This window comes from Plectropomus leopardus, chromosome 7, assembly GCF_008729295.1.
Source record: "Plectropomus leopardus isolate mb chromosome 7, YSFRI_Pleo_2.0, whole genome shotgun sequence".
Taxonomy (NCBI): domain Eukaryota; kingdom Metazoa; phylum Chordata; class Actinopteri; order Perciformes; family Serranidae; genus Plectropomus; species Plectropomus leopardus.
This window is the reverse complement of record NC_056469.1, coordinates 12,964,470-12,988,475: the sequence shown is the minus strand read 5'-3', so window position 1 is coordinate 12,988,475 and position 24,006 is coordinate 12,964,470. Positions and strand designations below refer to the sequence as shown.

General features: G+C 36.3%; 1 protein-coding gene across 1 annotated transcript in view; it reads left to right on the top strand.

Moving 5' to 3' along the window:
• Positions 1–23,261, top strand: part of adcy2a (adenylate cyclase 2a) — a 93,655-nt gene extending 70,394 nt beyond the window's left edge. Inside the window, exons 20-25 of the mRNA XM_042490759.1 lie at positions 14,260–14,418; positions 15,887–16,033; positions 16,614–16,724; positions 16,847–16,961; positions 18,242–18,366; positions 22,300–23,261. Coding sequence (XP_042346693.1) covers positions 14,260–14,418; positions 15,887–16,033; positions 16,614–16,724; positions 16,847–16,961; positions 18,242–18,366; positions 22,300–22,452 — 810 coding nt within the window. The 3' untranslated portion in view covers positions 22,453–23,261. The remainder of the gene's footprint in view (positions 1–14,259; positions 14,419–15,886; positions 16,034–16,613; positions 16,725–16,846; positions 16,962–18,241; positions 18,367–22,299) is intronic.
• The last annotated feature ends 745 nt before the right edge of the window (positions 23,262–24,006 follow it).

The window sequence follows — 24,006 nt, the reverse complement described above, 5'->3', positions numbered from 1 at the left end:
TTGACATTTTTTGCCATACTATAGCCTTGCCCTTTTCGGTCATTTTTTCAACATGCATTTTATGGTGTTTTTTGGACGTTTTTGCAACATTCTATGCTATGGCGTCTCTTTGTACGCTTTTTATGCTGTTTTGAGGTGTTTTTAGCTGTTTTTTTGGACATGTCATTTTTTGACATTTTTTGCCATACTATAGCCTTGCCTTTTTCGGTCATTTTTTCAACATGCATTATTATTGTGTGTTTTTGGATGTTTTTGCAACATTCTATGCTATGGCGTCTCTCAGGGCGCTATTTTATGCTGTTTGAGGTGTTTTAAACTGTTTTTTTGGGACATGTCATTTTTGACATTTTTTGCCATACTATAGCCTTGCCTTTTTTCGGTCATTTTTTCAACATGCATTATTATGGTGTGTTTTTTGACGTTTTTGCAACATTCTATGCTATGGCGTGTTTCTCAGGCACGCTATTTTATGCTGTTTTGAGGTGTTTTTAAACTGTTTTTGGGACATGTCATTTTTGACATTTTTTGCCATACTATAGCCTTGCCTTTTTGGTCATTTTTTCAACATCCATTATTATGGTGTTTTTGGCTGTTTTTGCAACATTCTATGCTATGGCGTCTCTTTGCACGCTATTTTATGCTGTTTTGAGGTGTTTTCAGCTGTTTTTGGGAAATGTCATTTTTGACATTTTTTGCCATACTATAGCCTTGCCTTTTCGGTCATTTTTTCAACATGCATTATTATGGTGTTTTTGGACGTTTTTGCAACTTTCTATGCTATATGGCGTCTCTCGGGACGCTATTTTATGCTGTTTTGAGGTGTTTTCAGCTGTTTTTGGGACATGTCATTTTTGACATTTTTTGCCATACTATAGCCTTGCCTTTTTGGTCATTTTTTCAACATGCATTTTTATGGTGTTTTTGGACGTTTTTGCAACATTCTATGCTATGGCGTCTCTCAGGCACGCTATTTTATGCTGTTTTGAGGTTTTTAAGCTGTTTTTGGGACATGTCATTTTTGACATTTTTGCCATACTATAGCCTTGCCTTTTCGGTCATTTTTTCAACATGCATTATTATTATGGTGTTTTTGGACATTGTTTTTGCAACATTCTATGCTATGGCGTGTTCTCAGGACGCTATTTTATGCTGTTTTGAGGTGTTTTAAACTGTTTTTGGGACATGTCATTTTTGACATTTTTTGCCATACTATAGCCTTGCCTTTTTGGTCATTTTTTCAACATGCCTTTTTATGGTGTTTTTGGACGTTTTTGCAACATTCTATGCTATGGCGTGCTACAGGACGCTATTTTTTGTGCTGTTTTGAGGTGTTTTCAGCAGTTTTTTTGGGACATGTCATTTTTGACATTTTTTGCCATACTATAGCCTTGCCTTTTTGGTCATTTTTTCAACATGCATTATTATGGTGTTTTTGGACGTTTTTTTGCAACATTCTATGCTATGGCGTGCTTCTCAGGACGCTATTTTTTGCTGTTTTGAGGTGTTTTCAGCTGTTTTTTGGGACATGTCATTTTTGACATTTTTTGCCATACTATAGCCTTGCCTTTTGGTCATTTTTTCAACATGCATTTTTATGGTGTTTTTGGACGTTTTTGCAACATTCTATGCTATGGCGTGTCTCTCGGCACGCTATTTTATGCTGTTTTGAGGTGTTTTCAGCTGTTTTTTGGAAATGTCATTTTTGACATTTTTTGCCATACTATAGCCTTGCCTTTTGGTCATTTTTTCAACATGCATTATTATGGTGTTTTTGGATGTTTTTGCAACATTCTATGCTATGGCGTGCTCTCGGGACGCTATTTTATGCTGTTTTGAGGTGTTTTCAGCTGTTTTTGGGACATGTCATTTTTGACATTTTTTGCCATACTATAGCCTTGCCTTTTTCGGTCATTTTTTCAACATGCCTTATTATGGTGTTTTTGGACGTTTTTGCAACATTCTATGCTATGGCGTGCTCTCAGGACGCTATTTTATGCTGTTTTGAGGTGTTTTAAACTGTTTTTGGACATGTCATTTTTGACATTTTTGCCATACTATAGCCTTGCCTTTTCGGTCATTTTTTCAACATGCATTATTATGGTGTTTTTGGACGTTTTTGCAACTTTCTATGCTATGGCGTCTCTCGGGACACTATTTTATGCTGTTTTGAGGTGTTTTAAACTGTTTTTGGGACATGTCATTTTTGACATTTTTTGCCATACTATAGCCTTGCCTTTTCGGTCATTTTTTCAACATGCATTTTTTATGGTGTTTTTGGACTTTTTTGCAACATTCTATGCTATGGGTCTCTCTGCACGCTATTTTATGCTGTTTTGAGGTGTTTTAAACTGTTTTTGGGACATGTCATTTTTGACATTTTTTGCCATACTATAGCCTTGCCTTTTTTTCGGTCATTTTTTCAACATGCATTACAATGGTGTGTTTTTGCATGTTTTTTGCAACATTCTATGCTATGGCGTGTCTTGGCACGCTATTTTAATGCTGTTTTGAGGTGTTTTAAATTTTTCAGCTTTTTTGGGACATGTCATTTTTGACATTTTTTGCCATACTATAGCCTTGCCTTTTTGGTCATTTTTTTCAACATGCATTATTATGGTGTTTTTGGCCCATTTTTGCAACATTCTATGCTATGGCATGTCTTGGCACGCTATTTTATGCTGTTTTGAGGTGTTTTTCAGCTGTTTTTTGGGACATGCCATATTTTGACATTTTTTGCCATACTATAGCCTTGCCTTTTCTGCAACATTTGTGCTATGGCTTTTCTTGGCATGCCATGTTTATTTTGGCATTTTTGCACATAGTTCTTATGCTATGGCGTGTTTTTGTTACGCTATGTTTTATGCTGTTTTGAGGTTTTTGTAAACTGTTTTTGTGACATGCCATGTTTTGACATTTTTTGCCATACTATAGCCTTGCCTTTTTGGTTTTTTTTCAACATGCATTATTTACATGTTTTAGGCTTGTTTTTGCACATTTTCTATGCTTTGAGAATGCGACGTCTCTACACAATTTTTACATGCTGTTGGGCAAAGGTGTTTGAACACCTGTTTTTTGACACACCCATTTTTGACATTTTTTGCCATACTATAGCCTTGCCTTTTTGGTCTCCATTTTTTCAACATGCATTTTATGGTGTTTTTGGGATTTTTTGCACACATTCTATGCTATGGCGTCTTCAGCACGCTATTTTATGCTGTTTAGGTACTGTTTTTGGGACACATTTTTGACATTTTTGCCATACTATAGCCTTGCCTTTTGGCATACATGCATGGAGTGTGTGATGAAATGCTGTTTTTGGATTTTTTCAACATGCATGACCAAGCTTTTTTTCAAAATTCTATGCTATAAGGTCTTCGGCACGCTATAAAAAAATTTTATGCATTTACAGTGTTTTACTGTTTTTGGGACATACTCATACATTTTTGACATTTTTGCCATACTATAGCCTTGCCTTTTTGGTCATTTTTTTCAACATGCATTTTATGGTGTTTTTACACAAAAAAAAAAACATTTCTATGCTAATGGCGTATCTTGGGCGAAATTTTATGCTGTTTTGAGGTGTTTTAAACTGTTTTTGGGACATAAAAATTTTTGACATTTTTTGCCATACTATAGCCTTGTTTTTGGTCATTTTTTCAACATGTACTTTTTATGAACTTTTTTGCCGTTTTTGCAACCATTGCTAGTCGTGGAAGGGTTCGGATTTTTTTCAATGCTGTTTTGTAGGTGTTTTTCGTGCATGTCATTTTTGACATTTTTGCATACTATAGCCTTGCCTTTTGGTCATTTTTTCCTGTGATCAGATTTTTGCAACATACATCGAATGTAAAAACGAATGCAACATTCTATGCTATGGAATGTCTCTTGGCACGCTATTTTATGCTGTTTTGAGTGTTTTAAGCTGTTTTTGGGACATGTCATATTTTGACATTTTTGCCATACTATAGCCTTGCCTTTTTGGTCATTTTTTCAACATGCATTATTATGGTGTTTTTGGGCTGTTTTTGCAACAATCTATGCTATGGCGTCTCTTGTACGCTATTTTATGCTGTTTTGAGGTGTTTCAGCTGTTTTTTTGGGACATGTCATTTTTGACATTTTTTGCCATACTATAGCCTTGCCTTTTTCGGTCATTTTTTCAACATGCATTATTATGGTGTTTTTGGACGTTTTTGCAACATTCTATGCTATGGCGTCTCTCTTGGGACGCTATTTTATGCTGTTTTGAGGTGTTTTTCAGCTGTTTTTGGGACATGTCATTTTTGACATTTTTTGCCATACTATAGCCTTGCCTTTTCGGTCATTTTTTCAACATGCTTATTATGGTGTTTTTGCACGTTTTTGCAACATTCTATGCTATGGCGTCTCTCGGGACGCTATTTTATGCTGTTTTGAGGTGTTTTAAACTGTTTTTGGGACATGTCATTTTTGACATTTTTTGCCATACTATAGCCTTGCCTTTTCGGTCATTTTTTCAACATGCATTATTATGGTGTTTTTGGCCTGTTTTTGCAACATTCTATGCTATGGCATCTCTCAGGGTGCTATTTTATGCTGTTTTGAGGTGTTTTAAACTGTTTTTGGGACATGTCATTTTTGACATTTTTTGCCATACTATAGCCTTGCCTTTTGGTCATTTTTTCAACATGTATTTTTATGGTGTTTTTGGCACGTTTTTGCAACATTCTATGCTATGGCGTCTCTGGGACGCTATTTTATGCTGTTTTGAGGTGTTTTTAAACTGTTTTTGGGACATGTCATTTTTGACATTTTTTGCCATACTATAGCCTTGCCTTTTTGGTCATTTTTCAACATGCATTATTATGGTGTTTTTGGATGTTTTTGCAACATTCTATGCTATGGCGTCTCTCGGGACGCTATTTTATGCTGTTTTGAGGTGTTTTAAACTGTTTTTGGGACATGTCATTTTTGACATTTTTTGCCATACTATAGCCTTGCCTTTTGGTCATTTTTTCAACATGCATTATTATGGTGTTTTTGGACGTTTTTGCAACATTCTATGCTATGGCGTGTCTCAGGGACGCTATTTTATGCTGTTTTGAGGTGTTTTAAACTGTTTTTGGGACATGTCATTTTTGACATTTTTTGCCATACTATAGCCTTGCCTTTTTGGTCATTTTTTCAACATGCATTATAATGGTGTTTTTGGCCGTTTTTTGCAACATTCTATGCTATGCGCGTCTTTGTACGCTTTTAAATGCTGTTTGAGGTGTTTTCAGCTGTTTTTTGGGAATGTCATTTTTGACATTTTTTGCCATACTATAGCCTTGCCTTTTCGGTCATTTTTTCAACATGCATTTTTATGGTGTTTTTGGCTGTTTTTGCAACATTCTATGCTATGGCATGTCTCAGGGCGCTATTTTATGCTGTTTTGAGGTGTTTTAAACTGTTTTTGGGACATGTCATTTTTGACATTTTTTGCCATACTATAGCCTTGCCTTTTCGGTCATTTTTTCAACATGCATTTTTATGGTGTTTTTGGCCGTTTTTTGCAACATTCTATGCTATGGCGTGTGTCTCTTTGTATGCTTTTAAATGCTGTTTTGAGGTGTTTTCAGCTGTTTTTGGGACATGTCATTTTTGACATTTTTTGCCATACTATAGCCTTGCCTTTTTGGTCATTTTTTCAACATGCATTTTTATGGTTTTTTACACGTTTTTTTGCAACATTCTATGCTATGGCGTCTCTCGGGATGCTATTTTATGCTGTTTTGAGGTGTTTTCAGCTGTTTTTGGGACATGTCATTTTTGACATTTTTTGCCATACTATAGCCTTGCCTTTTCGGTCATTTTTTCAACATGCATTATTATGGTGTTTTTGGATGTTTTTTGCAACATTCTATGCTATGCGCGTCTCTCAGGACGCTATTTTATGCTGTTTTGAGGTGTTTTAAACTGTTTTTGGGAATGTCATTTTTGACATTTTTGCCATACTATAGCCTTGCCTTTTGGTCATTTTTTCAACATGCATTATTATGGTGTTTTTGGACGTTTTTGCAACATTCTATGCTATGGCGTGTCTCAGGGCACGCTATTTTATGCTGTTTTGAGGTGTTTTAAACTGTTTTTGGGACATGTCATTTTTGACATTTTTTGCCATACTATAGCCTTGCCTTTTCGGTCATTTTTTCAACATGCATTTTTATGGTGTTTTTGGCCGTTTTTTGCAACATTCTATGCTATGGCGTCTCTTTGGTATGCTTTTAAATGCTGTTTTGAGGTGTTTTCAGCTGTTTTTTGGGACATGTCATTTTTGCCTTTTTTTGCCATACTATAGCCTTGCCTTTTCGGTCATTTTTTCAACATGCATTATTATGGTGTTTTTGCACGTTTTTGCAACATTCTATGCTATGGCGTCTCTCGGGACGCTATTTTATGCTGTTTTGAGGTGTTTTAAACTGTTTTTGGGACATGTCAATTTTTGACATTTTTGCCATACTATAGCCTTGCCTTTTCGGTCATTTTTTCAACATGCATTTTTATGGTGTTTTTGGCACGTTTTTGCAACATTCTATGCTATGGCGTGTCTCACGGGACGCTATTTTATGCTGTTTTGAGGTGTTTTAAACTGTTTTTGGGACATGTCATTTTTGACATTTTTTGCCATACTATAGCCTTGCCTTTTCGGTCATTTTTTCAACATGCATTTTTATATGGTGTTTTTGGCCGTTTTTTGCAACATTCTATGCTATTGTGTCTCTTTGTATGCTATTTTATGCTGTTTTGAGGTGTTTTCAGCTGTTTTTTGGGACATGTCATTTTTGACATTTTTTGCCATACTATAGCCTTGCCTTTTCAGTCATTTTTTCAACATGCATTATTATGGTGTTTTTGGATGTTTTTGCAAAATTCTATGCTATGGCGTCTCTCAGAACGCTATTTTATGCTGTTTTGAGGTGTTTTAAACTGTTTTTGGGAAATGTCATTTTTGACATTTTTTGCCATACTATAGCCTTGCCTTTTCGGTCATTTTTTGCAATGCCTTATTATGGTGTTTTTGGACGTTTTTGCAACATTCTATGCTATGGCGTCTCTCTGGGTGCTATTTTATGCTGTTTTGAGGTGTTTTAAACTGTTTTTGGGACATGTCATTTTTGACATTTTTTGCCATACTATAGCCTTGCCTTTTCGGTCATTTTTTTCAACATGCATTTTTATAGTGTTTTTGGCCGTTTTTGCAACAATTCTATGCTATTGTGTCTCTTTGTATGCTTTTTATGCTGTTTTGAGGTGTTTTTTCAGCTGTTTTTTGGGAAATGTCATTTTGACATTTTTTGCCATACTATAGCCTTGCCTTTTCGGTCATTTTTTCAACATGCATTATTATGGTGTTTTTGGATGTTTTTGCAACATTCTATGCTATGGCGTCTCTCAGAACGCTATTTTATGCTGTTTTGAGGTGTTTTAAACTGTTTTTGGGACATGTCATTTTTGACATTTTTTGCCATACTATAGCCTTGCCTTTTCGGTCATTTTTTCAACATGCATTTTAATGGTGTGTTTTTGGCTGTTTTTGCAACATTCTATGCTATGGGTGTGTCTTCAGGGCGCTATTTTATGCTGTTTTGAGGTGTTTTAAACTGTTTTTGGGACATGTCATTTTTGACATTTTTTGCCATACTATAGCCTTGCCTTTTCGGTCATTTTTTCAACATGCATTATTATGGTGTTTTTGGACGTTTTTGCAACATCCTATGCTATGGCGTCTCTTGGCACGCTATTTTATGCTGTTTTGAGGTGTTTTAAACTGTTTTTGGGACATGTCATTTTTTTGACATTTTTTGCCATACTATAGCCTTGCCTTTTCGGTCATTTTTTCAACATGCATTATTATGGTGTTTTTGCACGTTTTTGCAACATTCTATGCTATGGCGTCTCTCGGGACGCTATTTTATGCTGTTTTGAGGTGTTTTAAAAAACTGTTTTTGGGACATGTCATTTTTGACATTTTTTGCCATACTATAGCCTTGCCTTTTCGGTCATTTTTTCAACATGTATTTTTATGGTGTTTTTTGCACACGTTTTTGCAACATTCTATGCTATGGCGTCTCCACGGGACGCTATTTTTTGCTGTTTTGAGGTGTTTTAAACTGTTTTTGGGACATGTCATTTTTGACATTTTTTGCCATACTATAGCCTTGCCTTTTCGGTCATTTTTTCAACATGCATTTTTATGGTGTTTTTGGCCGTTTTTTGCAACAACATTCTATGCTATTGTGTCTCTTTGTATGCTATTTTAATGCTGTGTTTTGAGGTGTTTTCAGCTGTTTTTTGGGACATGTCATTTTTGACATTTTTTGCCATACTATAGCCTTGCCTTTTCGGTCATTTTTTCAACATGCATTATTATGGTGTTTTTGGATGTTTTTGCAAAATTCTATGCTATAGCGTCTCTTGGAACGCTATTTTATGCTGTTTTGAGGTGTTTTAAACTGTTTTTGGGACATGTCATTTTTGACATTTTTTGCCATACTATAGCCTTGCCTTTTCGGTCATTTTTTTCAACATGCTTATTATGGTGTTTTTGGCCGTTTTTGCAACATTCTATGCTATGGCGTCTCTCAGGGTGCTATATTTTATGCTGTTTTGAGGTGTTTTAAACTGTTTTTGGGACATGTCATTTTTGACATTTTTTGCCATACTATAGCCTTGCCTTTTCGGTCATTTTTTCAACATGCATTATTATGGTGTTTTTGCACGTTTTTGCAACATTCTATGCTATGGCGTCTCTCGGGACGCTATTTTATGCTGTTTTGAGGTGTTTTAAACTGTTTTTGGGACATGTCATTTTTGACATTTTTTGCCATACTATAGCCTTGCCTTTTTGGTCATTTTTTCAACATGCATTTTATAATGGTGTTTTTGGCCGTTTTTGCAACAATCTATGCTATTGCGTCTCTTTGTATGCTATTTTAATGCTGTTTTGAGGTGTTTTCAGCTGTTTTTTGGGACATGTCATTTTTGACATTTTTTGCCATACTATAGCCTTGCCTTTTCGGTCATTTTTTCAACATGCATTATTATGGTGTTTTTGGACGTTTTTGCAACATTCTATGCTATGGCGTCTCACAGCACGCTATTTTATGCTGTTTTGAGGTGTTTTAAACTGTTTTTGGGAAATGTCATTTTTGACATTTTTTGCCATACTATAGCCTTGCCTTTTTGGTCATTTTTTCAACATCCATTTTTATGGTGTTTTTGGCCGTTTTTGCAACAATCTATGCTATGGCGTGTCTCTTTGTATGCTTTTTAATGCTGTTTTGAGGTGTTTTCAGCTGTTTTTTGGGAAATGTCATTTGTGACATTTTTTGCCATACTATAGCCTTGCCTTTTCAGTCATTTTTTCAACATGCATTATTATGGTGTTTTTGGATGTTTTTGCAAAATTCTATGCTATAGCGTCTCTCGGAACGCTATTTTATGCTGTTTTGAGGTGTTTTAAACTGTTTTTGGGACATGTCATTTTTGACATTTTTTGCCATACTATAGCCTTGCCTTTTCGGTCATTTTTTCAACATGCATTATTATGGTGTTTTTGGACGTTTTTGCAACATTCTATGCTATGGCGTGCCACAGCACGCTATTTTATGCTGTTTTGAGGTGTTTTAAACTGTTTTTGGGACATGCCATTTTTGACATTTTTTGCCATACTATAGCCTTGCCTTTTCGGTCATTTTTTCAACATGCATTATTATGGCGTTTTTGGATGTTTTTGCAACATCCTATGCTATGGCGTCTCTCTGGGTGCTATTTTATGCTGTTTTGAAGTGTTTAAAACTGTTTTTGGGACATGTAATTTTTGATACTTTTTGCCATACTATAGCCTTGCCTTTTCGGTCATTTTTTGCAACGTGCCTTTTTGGGTGTTTTTGGACGTTTTTGCAACATTCTATGCTATGGCGTCTCTCGGGACGCTATTTTTATGCTGTTTTGAGGTGTTTTAAACTGTTTTTTGGGAAATGTCATTTTTGACATTTTTGCCATACTATAGCCTTGCCTTTTCGGTCATTTTTTCAACATGCATTATTACGGTGTTTTTGGACGTTGTTGCAACTTTCTATGCTATGGCGTCTCTTGGGACGCTATTTTATGCTGTTTTGAGGTGTTTTAAACTGTTTTTGGGACATGTCATTTTTGACATTTTTTGCCATACTATAGCCTTGCCTTTTTGGTCATTTTTTCAACATCCATTTTATAATGGTGTTTTTGGCCGTTTTTGCAACATTCTATGCTATGGCGTCTCTTTGTATGCTATTTTTATGCTGTTTTGAGTGTTTTCAGCTGTTTTTTGGGAATGTCATTTTTGACATTTTTTGCCATACTATAGCCTTGCCTTTTCGGTCATTTTTTCAACATGCATTTTTATGGTGTTTTTGGACGTTTTTTTGCAACATTCTATGCTATAGCGTCTCTCGGAACGCTATTTTATGCTGTTTTGAGGTGTTTTAAACTGTTTTTGGGAATGTCATTTTTGACATTTTTTGCCATACTATAGCCTTGCCTTTTCGGTCATTTTTTCAACATGCATTATTATGGTGTTTTTGGATGTTTTTGCAACATTCTATGCTATGGCGTCTCTCTGGGGTGCTATTTTATGCTGTTTTGAAGTGTTTAAAACTGTTTTTTGGGACATGTCATTTTTGACATTTTTTGCCATACTATAGCCTTGCCTTTTCGGTCGTTTTTGCAACGTGCCTTTTTTATGGTGTTTTTGGACGTTTTTTGCAACATTCTATGCTATGGCGTCTCTCGGGACGCTATTTTATGCTGTTTTGAGGTGTTTTAAACTGTTTTTGGGAAATGTCATTTTTGACATTTTTTGCCATACTATAGCCTTGCCTTTTCGGTCATTTTTTCAACATGCATTATTACGGTGTTTTTGGACGTTTTTGCAACTTTCTATGCTATGGCGTCTCTTGGGACGCTATTTTATGCTGTTTTGAGGTGTTTTAAACTGTTTTTTGGGACATGTCATTTTTTACATTTTTTGCCATACTATAGCCTTGCCTTTTTGGTCATTTTTTCAACATCCATTATTATGGTGTTTTTGGCCGTTTTTGCAACAATGTATGCTATTGCGTCTCTTTGTATGCTATTTTTAATGCTGTTTTGAGGTGTTTTCAGCTGTTTTTTGGGAAATGTCAGTTTTGACATTTTTTGCCATACTATAGCCTTGCCTTTTCGGTCATTTTTTCAACATGCATTATTATGGTGTTTTTGGACGTTTTTGCAACATTCTATGCTATGGCGTGCCACAGCACGCTATTTTATGCTGTTTTGAGGTGTTTTAAACTGTTTTTGGGAAATGTCATTTTTGACATTTCTTGCCATACTATAGCCTTGCCTTTTCGGTCATTTTTTCAACATGCATTTTTATGGGTGTTTTTGGACGTTTTTGCAACATCCTATGCTATGGCGTCTCTGGGTGCTATTTTATGCTGTTTTGAGGTGTTTTAAACTGTTTTTGGGATGTGTCATTTTGACATTTTTTGCCATACTATAGCCTTGCCTTTTCGGTCATTTTTTCAACATGCATTATTATGGTGTTTTTGCACGTTTTTGCAACATTCTATGCTATGGCGTCTCTGGGACGCTATTTTATGCTGTTTTGAGGTGTTTTAAACTGTTTTTGGGACATGTCATTTTTGACATTTTTTGCCATACTATAGCCTTGCCTTTTTGGTCATTTTTTCAACATCCATTATAATGGTGTTTTTGGCCGTTTTTGCAACAATGTATGCTATTGCATCTCTTTGTATGCTTTTTAATGCTGTTTTGAGGTGTTTTCAGCCGTTTTTTGGGAAATGTCATTTTTGACATTTTTTGCATACTATAGCCTTGTCCTTTCGGTCATTTTATCAACATGCATTTTAGTGGTGTTTTTGGCTGTTTTTGCAACATTCTATGCTATGGCATGCCTCAGGGCGCTATTTTATGCTGTTTTGAGGTGTCTTAAACAGTTTTTGGGACATGTCATTTTTGACATTTTTTGCCATACTATAGCCTTGCCTTTTCGGTCATTTTTTCAACATGCATTTTTATAGTGTTTTTGGCCGTTTTTTGCAACAATGTATGCTATTGTGTCTCTTTGTATGCTTTTAAATGCTGTTTTGAGGTGTTTTCAGCTGTTTTTTGGGACATGTCATTTTTGCCATTTTTTGCCATACTATAGCCTTGCCTTTTCGGTCATTTTTGCAATGTGCCTTATTATGGTGTTTTTGGACGTTGTTGCAACATTCTATGCTATGGCGTCTCTCTGGGTGCTATTTTATGCTGTTTTGAGGTGTTTTAAACTGTTTTTGGGATGTGTCATTTCTGATATTTTTTGCCATACTATAGCCTTGCCTTTTCGGTCATTTTTTCAACATGCATTATTATGGTGTTTTTGGACGTTTTTGCAACATTCTATGATATGGCTTGTCTTGGCATGCTATTTTATGCTGTTTTCAGGAGTTTTCAGCTTTTTTTGGGACATGTCATATTTTGACATTCTTTGTCATACTCTTCATCATTTTGTCAACATGTAGTATCATATTGCTTTTGTCTGGTTTTGCATCATTCTATGTTGGCATGTGTTGGCACGCTATTTTATGTGGTTTTCAGCTGTTTTTGGTACATAGTATTCCATGAAATTTTTCGACATACTACATACGTGTTTTTGGCGCTTTTTGTAAGATTGTATACCATGGCTTGATTCTGTAAGCTATTTTATGCGGTTTTCAGTGCGGTAGTGACACTATCAAAGAAACATCTGAAAGCCGCATGTTATAGCTTGTAGAGACATGCCTTAGTATAGCATGTTGATAAAAAGGACAAAACATCATAATATAGCATGCTGAAAAAATTGCTGAAAATGACATGACTCAAAAACGGCCAATTTTGACATGTTGAAAAAAATGGCTGAAAACCGTGTATTATAGCTTTTAGAGACACCTCATACTATCCCATGTGTAAACAAAGGCCAAAAACATCATAATATAGCATGTTAAAAAAATGTCTGAAAACAACATAGTATCATGTGTCAAAAAATCTCAGATTATGACATGTCAAAAAAAACAGCTGAAACCTGCATATTATATCTTGTAGAGACACCTTATAGCATTGCATGTCGAAAAAAGGCCAAAAAACCCCAAAAAATCATACTATAGTATGTCATCTAAAATAGCATAAAAAACTAATACTAGTAAGTCATCCAAAATATCATAAAAAAGGAATATCTATAAAAAAAATCTTAAAAATGTCATATTATAGTTTGTCATTAATAAAAAAAAAAAATATAGACATAGTATAGCGTGTGAAACATCATAAAAACTAAATTGGGTAGTATTTCATTAAAGAATCATAAAAATGTCACAGTGTCAAAGTTTTTTATTAAAAATTCATTGTATAAAATGAATTTAAAAATCATAAAAAATGTCATAGTATAGTATGTTGTCCAAAAAAAGAAAATCATAAAAATGCCATGATATAATGTCTTTACGGAAATCTTCAAAATGTCATATGTCGTAAAAAAAAACCCAAAATTCCACTGTATAGTATCGCATTAAAAAAAATATAAACACACAATAGTATAGAATGCTGTTTAAAAAAAAGTTATGATATAGTATGTGGTTCAAAAAATTATACAGCATAGTATGGCATTACAAAAAATCATATTATAAGAAAGAAAATTAAAAACATCAAAGTATAGTATGTTGTTTAGAGTCAAAAAAAAAAGTAGTATATGTCACGAATAATTCACAAAAAAAAATTCAAAATTTATGATGTCATCCAAAAAAATCATAAAAATGTCAAAGTAACTCATGTCATTAAAAAAAATCATAGTAGTGTAGTATGTTTGTTAAAATCTTCAAATTGTTATTGTATATTATATGACATTTTAAAAATCATTACAACGTCAGAGCATAGTAAACTGTTCCTGGAAAAATCTTGTAGTGTTCGTCTTGGAAAAGTCTTCATGTTTTTCTGTAGCTTTCCAATTGTAATTTATCCAAAGCCGTATAAAACACTTTATTCCTGTCTCTATTGATAGAAATTGTGTGATGTTTTGCAAATGTGACAAAAAAATAGAGCCTGTTCTTTTCAATGTTGTATTTTCTTTTCTATCTTTAAGTTTTGGTGGATTCCATATTTTTTCTCTTTTTCTCTGTGACTTGATGGAAGCAAGCTGTACAGCTGTACCTTCAGTCTCTTCACCTCTGTGTCCTCTTGTAACAGAATGAATATTACTGTAGGTTAGACTTTCTGTGGAAGAACAAATTCAAGAAGGAGTGTGAGGAGATTGAAACCATGGAGAACCTCAACCGTGTTTTGTTGGAAAATGTCCTGCCGGCACACGTTGCAGAACATTTCCTGGCACGCAACTGGAAGAATGAGGTAGGTACTTATGCTTTCTTTCCATTACAGATATGAAGGACCATGCAAATATTGTTTTGACAAACAGCTGCAGAACAGATGTGTTGTGGTTTGACAGAGGTCTAGCAGCACCAGTGGCAATATGCCAAGGTCCATTACATTAATTCATTGCAGAAGAAGCTTTCTTTAAAGATAATCTGCGTTTCAGGTCAATACAATAGATCTAAACTATGTATGTATTTTATGCCTGCTAATAATGTTCATTTTAATCCACTCAAAAACCAGGATGGGTATTGATATCATAAGACATGCTGATTTAAAACTATTTCAGAATCCAGGGTTTAACATTTTTGGGGTTTTTTGGTTTTGCCATTACTTTCCCAGTTAAGCAAGTGGGCCAGAAATCAACTTTCTCATCATTTCCATTTATTTTTAAGTGGTTATCAAATAACAACAAAGACTAAAGTTAATTATCATGAAACACAACCATTTTGTCCACCTTGCTCTAAAACTGTACGATACATAGTGGGAGTGCCGTCAACATCTTTTAACTCCACCCAACTAAACCCGTTTCCAGGATAATTGCAATGTCTGCATGTGCTTCAGCCCATTAACGCCGTCTTCATCCGCTGCCTTTGATTGGTACTTTGCATGTGCAACTCTCTATAGAGATGAGAAAGAGGCACAGTGGCTTACTCCTTTGCTACTTCCATCATCAGCTCCATCAAAAAAAAAAAAACAATGTGCTTATCCTTTTTTACCACTTGCCAGTGGGGCAAGTGAATTGCTAGATTTACTAGCCAGATGTGGCATTTTGGTTACCTGAGGCAATCCTTATCCTGAGCCCTTCAATGTGATGTCTAATTTGAGAGTTTATGCAGAAAACACTAAGCATCCAAACCCAGAATGTTCAACAAAGATTCAAAGTTGTTAAAGGGAGTTTAAAAGTGATTTGAGGTGACTGGGAAAGACTGTAAATTAAATCACTGGCTGTTTTCCAGATATTCAGTGCTAAAACTTTTCAGATGGAACTGGCACTCAAAATGTAGCAATAAAATGATCAATTACCTATAAAGATGACAAAGCATTTGGGGAGAGTCTAGGGGAATTTGCTGACTTTCCTCTGAGACTCTTTATCATCCTGAATCCTGTTTTATCCCCCAAGTGCTTCTCACAAAGTCAACTGTGAAAAGTAAAAGTTTGACATTTTAGGAAGTTTAAAAGATGTGATATCCTGGAGGATAAAGGGGGTTAAAGAGGAATGATGCTTCTGCTGCAGAAATTCTGAATGAAGAAGAGAATGACGCTATTCTTGCACTTGAACATGATCCAGGAGCAAAGTGATGGTCTTATGGATTTTAGAGTCAATAAAGTCAGGTGTTTCTAAGCATAACTATATGTAGAAAACTCTGGACATGTATTTAAAACATCAGAAGCTGTTTTTCATCTATATTAAGTCCTGAACTAATGTCTGTATTTTGTCTTTCAGGATCTCTACCACCAGTCCTATGACCTGGTGTGTGTCATGTTCGCCTCCATCCCAGACTTTAAAGAGTTCTACACTGAATCTGACGTCAACAAAGAAGGATTAGAGTGCCTCAGGCTCCTCAACGAAATCATTGCTGATTTTGATGAGGTAAATAAACGTCACTCTTGCAACCTCTAGAGCATTCTACACGTGCACACGCATGCTAGAGACAAACTGGGTGATTTTCCTGTATGTGATGATAATAATAATAATAATAATAATAATAATAGCAACAACAATACTAAATACAACAATCACACAATAATGCCGAACTAAGGCCAGACAAAATTTTAATTCAAATTAAACAGGCAAGAAACAATTACAAAACAAAAATAACAATGACAACCCATACTAATTAGAGTAAATAAAATTCAAAGAATATGTGCAGTAAACACCAAAATAATAGTAATAATAACCTAATTGAACACCATCAAGACAGAATAAAAGAATAAATTACAAGAACAATTAAAAGACACTGGACTTGTAGCTTGGACACAATGAACTATTTTGAGAGGCTTTCACTAACAGGAGAAAAAAAAAAACCTAATGCTTCTTTTAAATACATACCCTGCATCACATATATACATGCATTCTCTAAAAATGTCAGCATGAAATAACACTTCTGCTATAATCGCGGTCTCATTTGTTTTAGCTGTTGTGTGTATTGTGGTTGTACTTGTGTGCACAGCTACTGTCCAAACCTAAATTCAGTGGTGTGGAAAAGATCAAGACTATTGGTAGTACTTATATGGCTGCTACTGGGCTGAATGCATCACCTGGGCCGGAGTACACATCACAGGTAAGCTCCTTACACACATACTTTAAAATCATTCTCTATAATTTTTTTATCTTCAACTCACACAACTTCTTTAAATGAGAATTGAATGAGTTAACTGTTTCTGTTTCCTCACTGTTTCCCAGGAGCATGACAGGCAGTACATGCACATAGGGACCATGGTGGAGTTTGCATTTGCCTTGGTGGGGAAACTGGATGTTATCAACAAACACTCCTTCAATGACTTCAAACTGAGAGTTGGTGAGTTACGCAAAAAGCTGCATTTATAAACAAAGTGCTCTAAGAGTGAGTTTGAAGTTGGGTTTTTTTTTAGCAATTTAAAACTTTAAAGCCACAGTTAACTGCAACAGTTTGCCTGTTTCCAAAAGGTGACTGCATCGTGTATTAACACCATTTTACCTGTCAGTGTTACTGACCACGGAGTGAGAAATATTCTAGATATACTTAATAGTTGTCTCAGACATCAAAATGCAGCAGATAATGAGATAAAATATGACAGCTGTGACCCTTATTGGCTGAGCAGTAATCATATCTTATTATTCTGTTTAGAGTCACTCAACTGGATCTTTGGTACGTGGAACAGAGTCTTCTTAAAATGAATAGCTTGAATGACTAACTGTATGCTTCACTGACATGAAATGTTCTGACAGCGACATGTAGCCTTTCTATTTTTAGAGCACCAGTATGCACGGCAAAATAACAAGAAAATAAAACTCATGTTTGCAGCAAGACATGGGTATAGTCATGGCAACTTAATAGGAGAGTGAGACAGAGAGAATGACTAAAGCATAGAGGGAGAACTGAAGAGGAAAGACAGGAAAGCATTGCGGGCAGGTCCCAGCATGTGGTAAGAGTCGCAGTTCGATACCTTCAACCTGTCTGTGAAGATCGCAGCATGGGATGCCCCATTAACTCAGCAGTGTGCGTGCGTGTGACTGAACATCCCCCACTGCTTCTAGGCGGGCCTAAAACATCCCACCAGAGAGGGATACAAGTCGCCACCCACTGGGACTGGACCAAACCACTGGCAGTGTGCCTGTGTGTGCAGACCGCAATTTCCCACAATCTGAAAATTGACTCAGAAGCCGGAGCGGAGAGGTGTCCTCTTAGTACTGTGAAAAGCCCCAGAGCCTGCTCAGCAGAGGTGCTGAGAGTGTTGGGGATTAAGAGTTCAGCTGCATTTAGCTTCTACTTCATCTCATGTTCTGCTGAAATCTTGTGAAAAGCTTTGTTTATCCTGAAAGCAGGTCTGTTGCCAAAGGCCTTTTGGAACTGCACTCAATAACTGATCAGTAATATCAAAAATTCAACTTGTAAAAAAATGTATTGATACAATATGACATTCACTTTAGTTACATTTGGAATTTTTTAGTGTGCTCCAAATTCTACGGTGTTCTGCGTATTGTAATTTCCAATTCAGATCAAAAAAGAGAATTCTGAAAATGTCACTATCTGTAACCTTGTAAACATGGTACAGATTCATCTGGGATGTTCACTGATTGTTTTGTGTCCTTTTTAAGGTATTAACCATGGTCCAGTGATAGCTGGAGTCATTGGAGCCCAGAAGCCACAGTATGACATCTGGGGGAACACAGTGAATGTAGCCAGCAGAATGGACAGTACTGGAGTCCTGGGAAAAATACAGGTAATAAAAGTGTATACGGTGATATTATCTGTTTTTCTTATTGTCAACACATCCCAAGAAGAGTCCAAAAAAACAACAATGAATTGATCCTAACAAGTATCATCTGTGTTGCCAATTCCTGATACTGTTTTTCTCTGTGCCAAAGAGCTCCTCTGTTGTCCATAAACTACCACATACATAAGTGGCTCTCCAAGTCCAAGTGGCCATGTACCCCATGACCAGCACAAAACATTTTTGGTAGAACGAAAAGCCTAGGAAAAAAAAGGTACAACAGCGCTGCTCCATCAGTGTCTAACTCACTAAATATACGTTTTCTAACTGTGAAAACTAAAATGCTACATTTCAAATGTTTAGAAACTACTATATTGATGGCAAATTAATTTGTTGTCATCATTCATTTACTCTAAGATGTTGCATTGAACAGCATCTTTTTGATAAGCTGCACTGAAAATTTTAGGAATTAGACCCTGACCCATGTTTTACGGGCTGAAAACCCGAAATACACTGCACTGCCTTTTTTGTTAAAGCCTCTGGTGCTCCTGCAAAAAATGCAAAGAAAAACACCGCGCTCAGCAGTGCAAAAGCAGTGTGCAAAATGCTCCACTGTTATTGAAAACTTTTACAAAAGCTGCCCCAGGCTGCTAAAACATGCTGTCTGGTTGAGGCCTTATGCATGACTGTTACATTAAATGAACTTTTTAAATTTTTTTAATCAAATTTCAAATGCCTTCTTGTAGTGCTTAACTGTTGCACTGGATGACATGTTTATTACTAATTGTTTTTTTTCTTTTCTTAGCTCATTCTCACATACACTGTCCTTCAGCATTGATGAATAGACTTAGGGCTGAGTCACACGCAGAGCAGAAATGTATTGAGATGTATTGAGGCTAAAATTTCATGGGATATGTAGAGAATAAAAAAATAAAGAATATCACACACACTGATCATTTTCGAGTGAGGCTAAGATCGAAAAAGCGGCTGATGGTATGCCACCAGCAGTTCAGCTCCATTCAGATCCTTCAGAGGCATAAACCGTCCCCGGAGAGGTATGCCGCTGTGTTCCACCAGCACTGTCTTTCCAAACGGCAGCTTCCCCTGTCACGCCATCACAACAGGACCGCCTCATGATGCTGTACTGTAAATGTTTGTTTCCTGTCTTTATTGACAGTGTAGCACAACATTGCACCGTAAATAAAGGACTGTATGAATTGAAGTCAGTTGCTTTTGTAATAACAGTAAAGTGATTTTATATCAGCATTTCCTTGCCTTTGTACCCTGCTTTAGCAAACATGGCTAATGTTAGCCCAGTCACCGTAGTCAGTCTGACCAATCAGTAACAGAACTTTTGAGCGAACTAATAATAATTGTTATTTTTGGCATGATTAACGATAAAACGCCAAGTCGCTGCACATTTACTAGGCATAAGTATGGCATATTGTTTATTATTCAGCATACTTTGAATGAGTACCAGGTTGCAATCGTCGTGATGTGGAAAAGACTATTTTGTACTGCATAATTTAGTAATGATACACATCAAAATATTCTCTCACTAGGATCTATCTTTCTGAAATGACTGTGTACTGTCTACACCTAATGTAGTTTTACTGTAAATTACAACATTGCCTGGAATCTGCAAATTATGTAACATCAACCTTGAGGGGGTAACTTACAGTCAATAATCTCATTCATAATAGCGACCACTAAATCCCACAGCTTTCAGCATTTTTCATAGTCTTAATTATTTCATAGAGGAACTTGAAAATATGTTCCCTCATTTATTTCAAACACTTATGTTACATCAAGGACCCAGATTATGCAATTTTACATTGATCCAATGGCCTATGCTGATATATAGCATAGGCCACTGAAATACACAAAAATACTCCCCTGGCTGATGAAACATTATTTGCACACTCAAGCCAATGTTGTAATTTACAGTAAAACTACATTAGGTGTAATCAGTACACACTGTCATTTCTCATAGATAGATCATAGTGAGAAAATATCCTGTCTATTATTTTTAAATGATGCCTGCTGGTATCGATCGACTTATGCCACGACAGTTACTCACCACAGTAATTTATGGTGAATAACAAATATGCAATAATTATGCCCCGTTAATGTGCTGCGACTTGGCATATTATATGATGTACAGTGTGATCTAATTCTACAATTGAAGGTAGACATGCCAAAAATAATATAATTATTATTATTTGGCTGTAAATTTCTGTCATCAATTAGTCAGACTGGCTACAGTGGCTAGGGTAACAATAGCCGTGTTTGCTAAAGAAGGGTACATAGCATGGATGTATTAAAGAAAGTCTGGAGCAGCCATGGAGGCTGGGCCCATGAGGCATGTGCACCAGACATTAGGTGGCCAAGTATGGCCTGCCTGACTGTGTAACTTCTGTCGACGGAGTGACTTCTGGTTTAGTGCTTCCCTAGCTTGAATGGCGATCTAAAAAGTAAAAATTTTCAGCTCTTTTAGACTTTCCAAATGTTATCTAACTGGATGGCTTAAATCTATATAGTGAAATGAGTCATTTCGCGAGGGGTTTGACACTCACAAAAAATTCTCCACTTCTTTACAGACATCTCTTTTTCAATATAAGTCAATGGGGAAAAGTCATTCCAGCCCGTGGGCATCACATGAAGGACCCGGACAGTGCAATTCCACTTTTGGCCACTGTGTAAAATTTGCATTTGAGCCTGGTGTACTTCCTGGGGGCTTGGTATATACGAATGAAAATGTCAATATAAAATCACTTCAGTCATTACAAAAGCTTTGCACATATCCCAACAACACAACCGACTTTACTTGAATTTATAAATTCCTTTATTTGCGGCGCTATATTGCACTACAACTAAAACAGAAAGAATATACATTTACAGTACAGTATCATGGGGTGGTCGTGTTGTGACAGTCTGACAGGGAAAGCTGCCATTTGGAAACTGTATGTGCTGATGGAACACAGCAGCATACCGCTCCGCAGACAGCTTCTGACACTGAAAGATCGCCTTATGCCACTGAATCACTAGTGGCACACCATTTGACGTGCGGCATACCATTCCTGGGGTCAACTTAAGCCACTGAACTGTTAGTGACATACCATGAGCCATTTTTCTTTCCAGGCGCTGCTGCTGTTTACAATGACACATTCAAGAGCAAACCAGTTTGAGAAGTCTTTGTATCTGTTAACCATCACATTGTGTCTGAAGTTGACTGTTTCTTTTAAAGCAGCAGTACTTCATTTTTATAAAAGACATTTCAAATGTCAGTATGAATGTTGAAAAGATTAAACTCTGCTTGTCTCTGCTCATGCTATTTTTAACAGCAAGGACATCACGTCATTTCAACATCATGTGACATCTTCAAATCTTACATTTTCACGCTGCCTGGGCACTGATAAGATCTAATGGTTTTTCACCTGCATGGCATGTAGCTGTGAGAATCATTCAGTCTTCAGAGGGCTGTATTACACTTCACAGCTAGTGCACATTTGATAGAGCCATCTGCTGTGCAGTGCAGCACAACTGCAGAGCTGCTTTCAATTGCATTCCAAGATTGCCTGTTGATATTTTAAGATGTGCAGAGGCAATAATACGGAAGTTATTCCAAGGTAGCACAGATATTTCCCATCCTGTGTGATGGGAGGCACCAGTGATTGCAGCTCTACTTAACACAGATATTTTGGCAATCTTGAATGAAACTGACAACACTTTATATCCAAGTTACATTCTGATTTTGTCTGGTAAAATACAATCGAGGTCTGGTGAGAGATTGTTACTTATGAATTAATGGTGAGCAGATGTTTCTCTCAGCCTCTACAAATGTATTTCTTTAGAGAGCAGAGGGTTCTTTTGCCTGCAGGAATTTAATTCAGCTGTGTAAGATAAGCAAAATTGACGTTACCCATCTGCTTCTCCCTGTAGGTGACGGAGGAGACAAGTCGCATTCTCCTTACTCTGGGCTACATGTGCTCTTGTAGAGGCATCATCAATGTCAAGGGCAAAGGAGAGCTCCAGACCTACTTTGTGCACACAGAGATGACCCGCTCACTGTCCCAAGGGAATGTAATGCCGTAAGACTGGTTCAGAATATGCTGAATTTACACAAAGAACAGGAGTTCATTACAGGTGGAGGTTATACCCTCTTAATGCTGTTGTAACACAAAGTGTGAATTGCAAATTAATCAGGTCTTCGCTGCAAGGAGGATAGAAATCTGATTTTAATATTGCATTCCAAGGTCCCTATGCCACAGCTATAGTATACAATTAGTCACTTATGTAACTGTAAGTGTAGCATGTACAGCTAGTAGGCAACAAGCCCTGAAATATATTGGAATTTGAATGTTGGATTCAGGAAACCCACAGTGGCATACGTCAGTCAGATCTTATTTCTAATACAAAATCAGAGAGAAGAATCTGATATAGTTTAAATTAGTATTCTGACTCAGTTCTGGGAGGCTTGTGGCTGTCACTTTGCCATAAAAGCATTTACTTCAGACAGGTACATCAAAAATATTTCTTATTCTGTTCACTTTATAGGGCACAGGGCACAGTGCATTTTGGATTTTAGATAATGTACAGTAAAAAGTGTAGAGTCAAGGAACATGTCTCAGAGGAAACAATACAGAAAAGGCATGCTGCTGTGATGAATATGAGGAAGTCTGCGTGCCCTGAATTTAACCAAATTTTGAAAAGGTGATACAAAAGGTCACAGATGGAAGATCTGATCATTCAAATTAAACAAAGGACAAATGTTACAAGAGAAAACTGCATGACCACTGTTGCTAAGGCAGAGCTAAAAACAGCCAGCCAACAAGGAGACACACATACGTGTATATAACTCCATCAACCTTGTTAGAAGCACTAAGTCTTGGATGTATTTTACAGGCGGTCACTAAAAGGAAGAGCATAACAAAAAAAGAATCTATGAATATATTGTGATATTCATTCAGGGCCATGTTTCCCTAAAACTGTCTTTGCACTTTAATCATCTTCCTTGACTGTTTACACAAAATCTAAAAATATTCTCTAAGTCTGTATGGCATAGGTCAGATGCCTGCTGAAAATGAAAAATTCAGTGTTTGTTGCTGCAGGGATCAGACCTGAGCCATACAGATTTACATCTACTGGACAACAAAAGGGATAAAGATGATTTTAGTGTGACGATTTTCATCCGGGGAAACCTAAGCCTGATCTGTGTACAGGGTAGCTTTAGAGTGCATATGGTACAGTGGTTTTGTAACAAAAGAAAATACTACCAAAAAAGTGTTTTGATGTTTTGATGATGCCATTGTTTTTTGTAAAAACTTCATTAAAATTTATATGTATTTCAGTTCCACTGAGAGTTATTATTTGCCTGCTACGCTCTGTAAAAATGACCAGTGTATTACCATGACAGGAATGTGCTGTGATTTGCACTTGATTTACAATAAACAGCAGGATGAAGAAAATACACCTGCACACTGGATCGATACTCTCTTTAGCAGCTGAAACTGCTCTTTGTGAGGCAATTACATCACAGAAATCAAAAAAAAGTTTAAGACATCAATCTGGTACCTGGTTCCAAACTAGAATTAGTCCTCTGTGGCTCAACAAGTTTTTACTTCTAGACTGCGGTACATTGGGCAATGC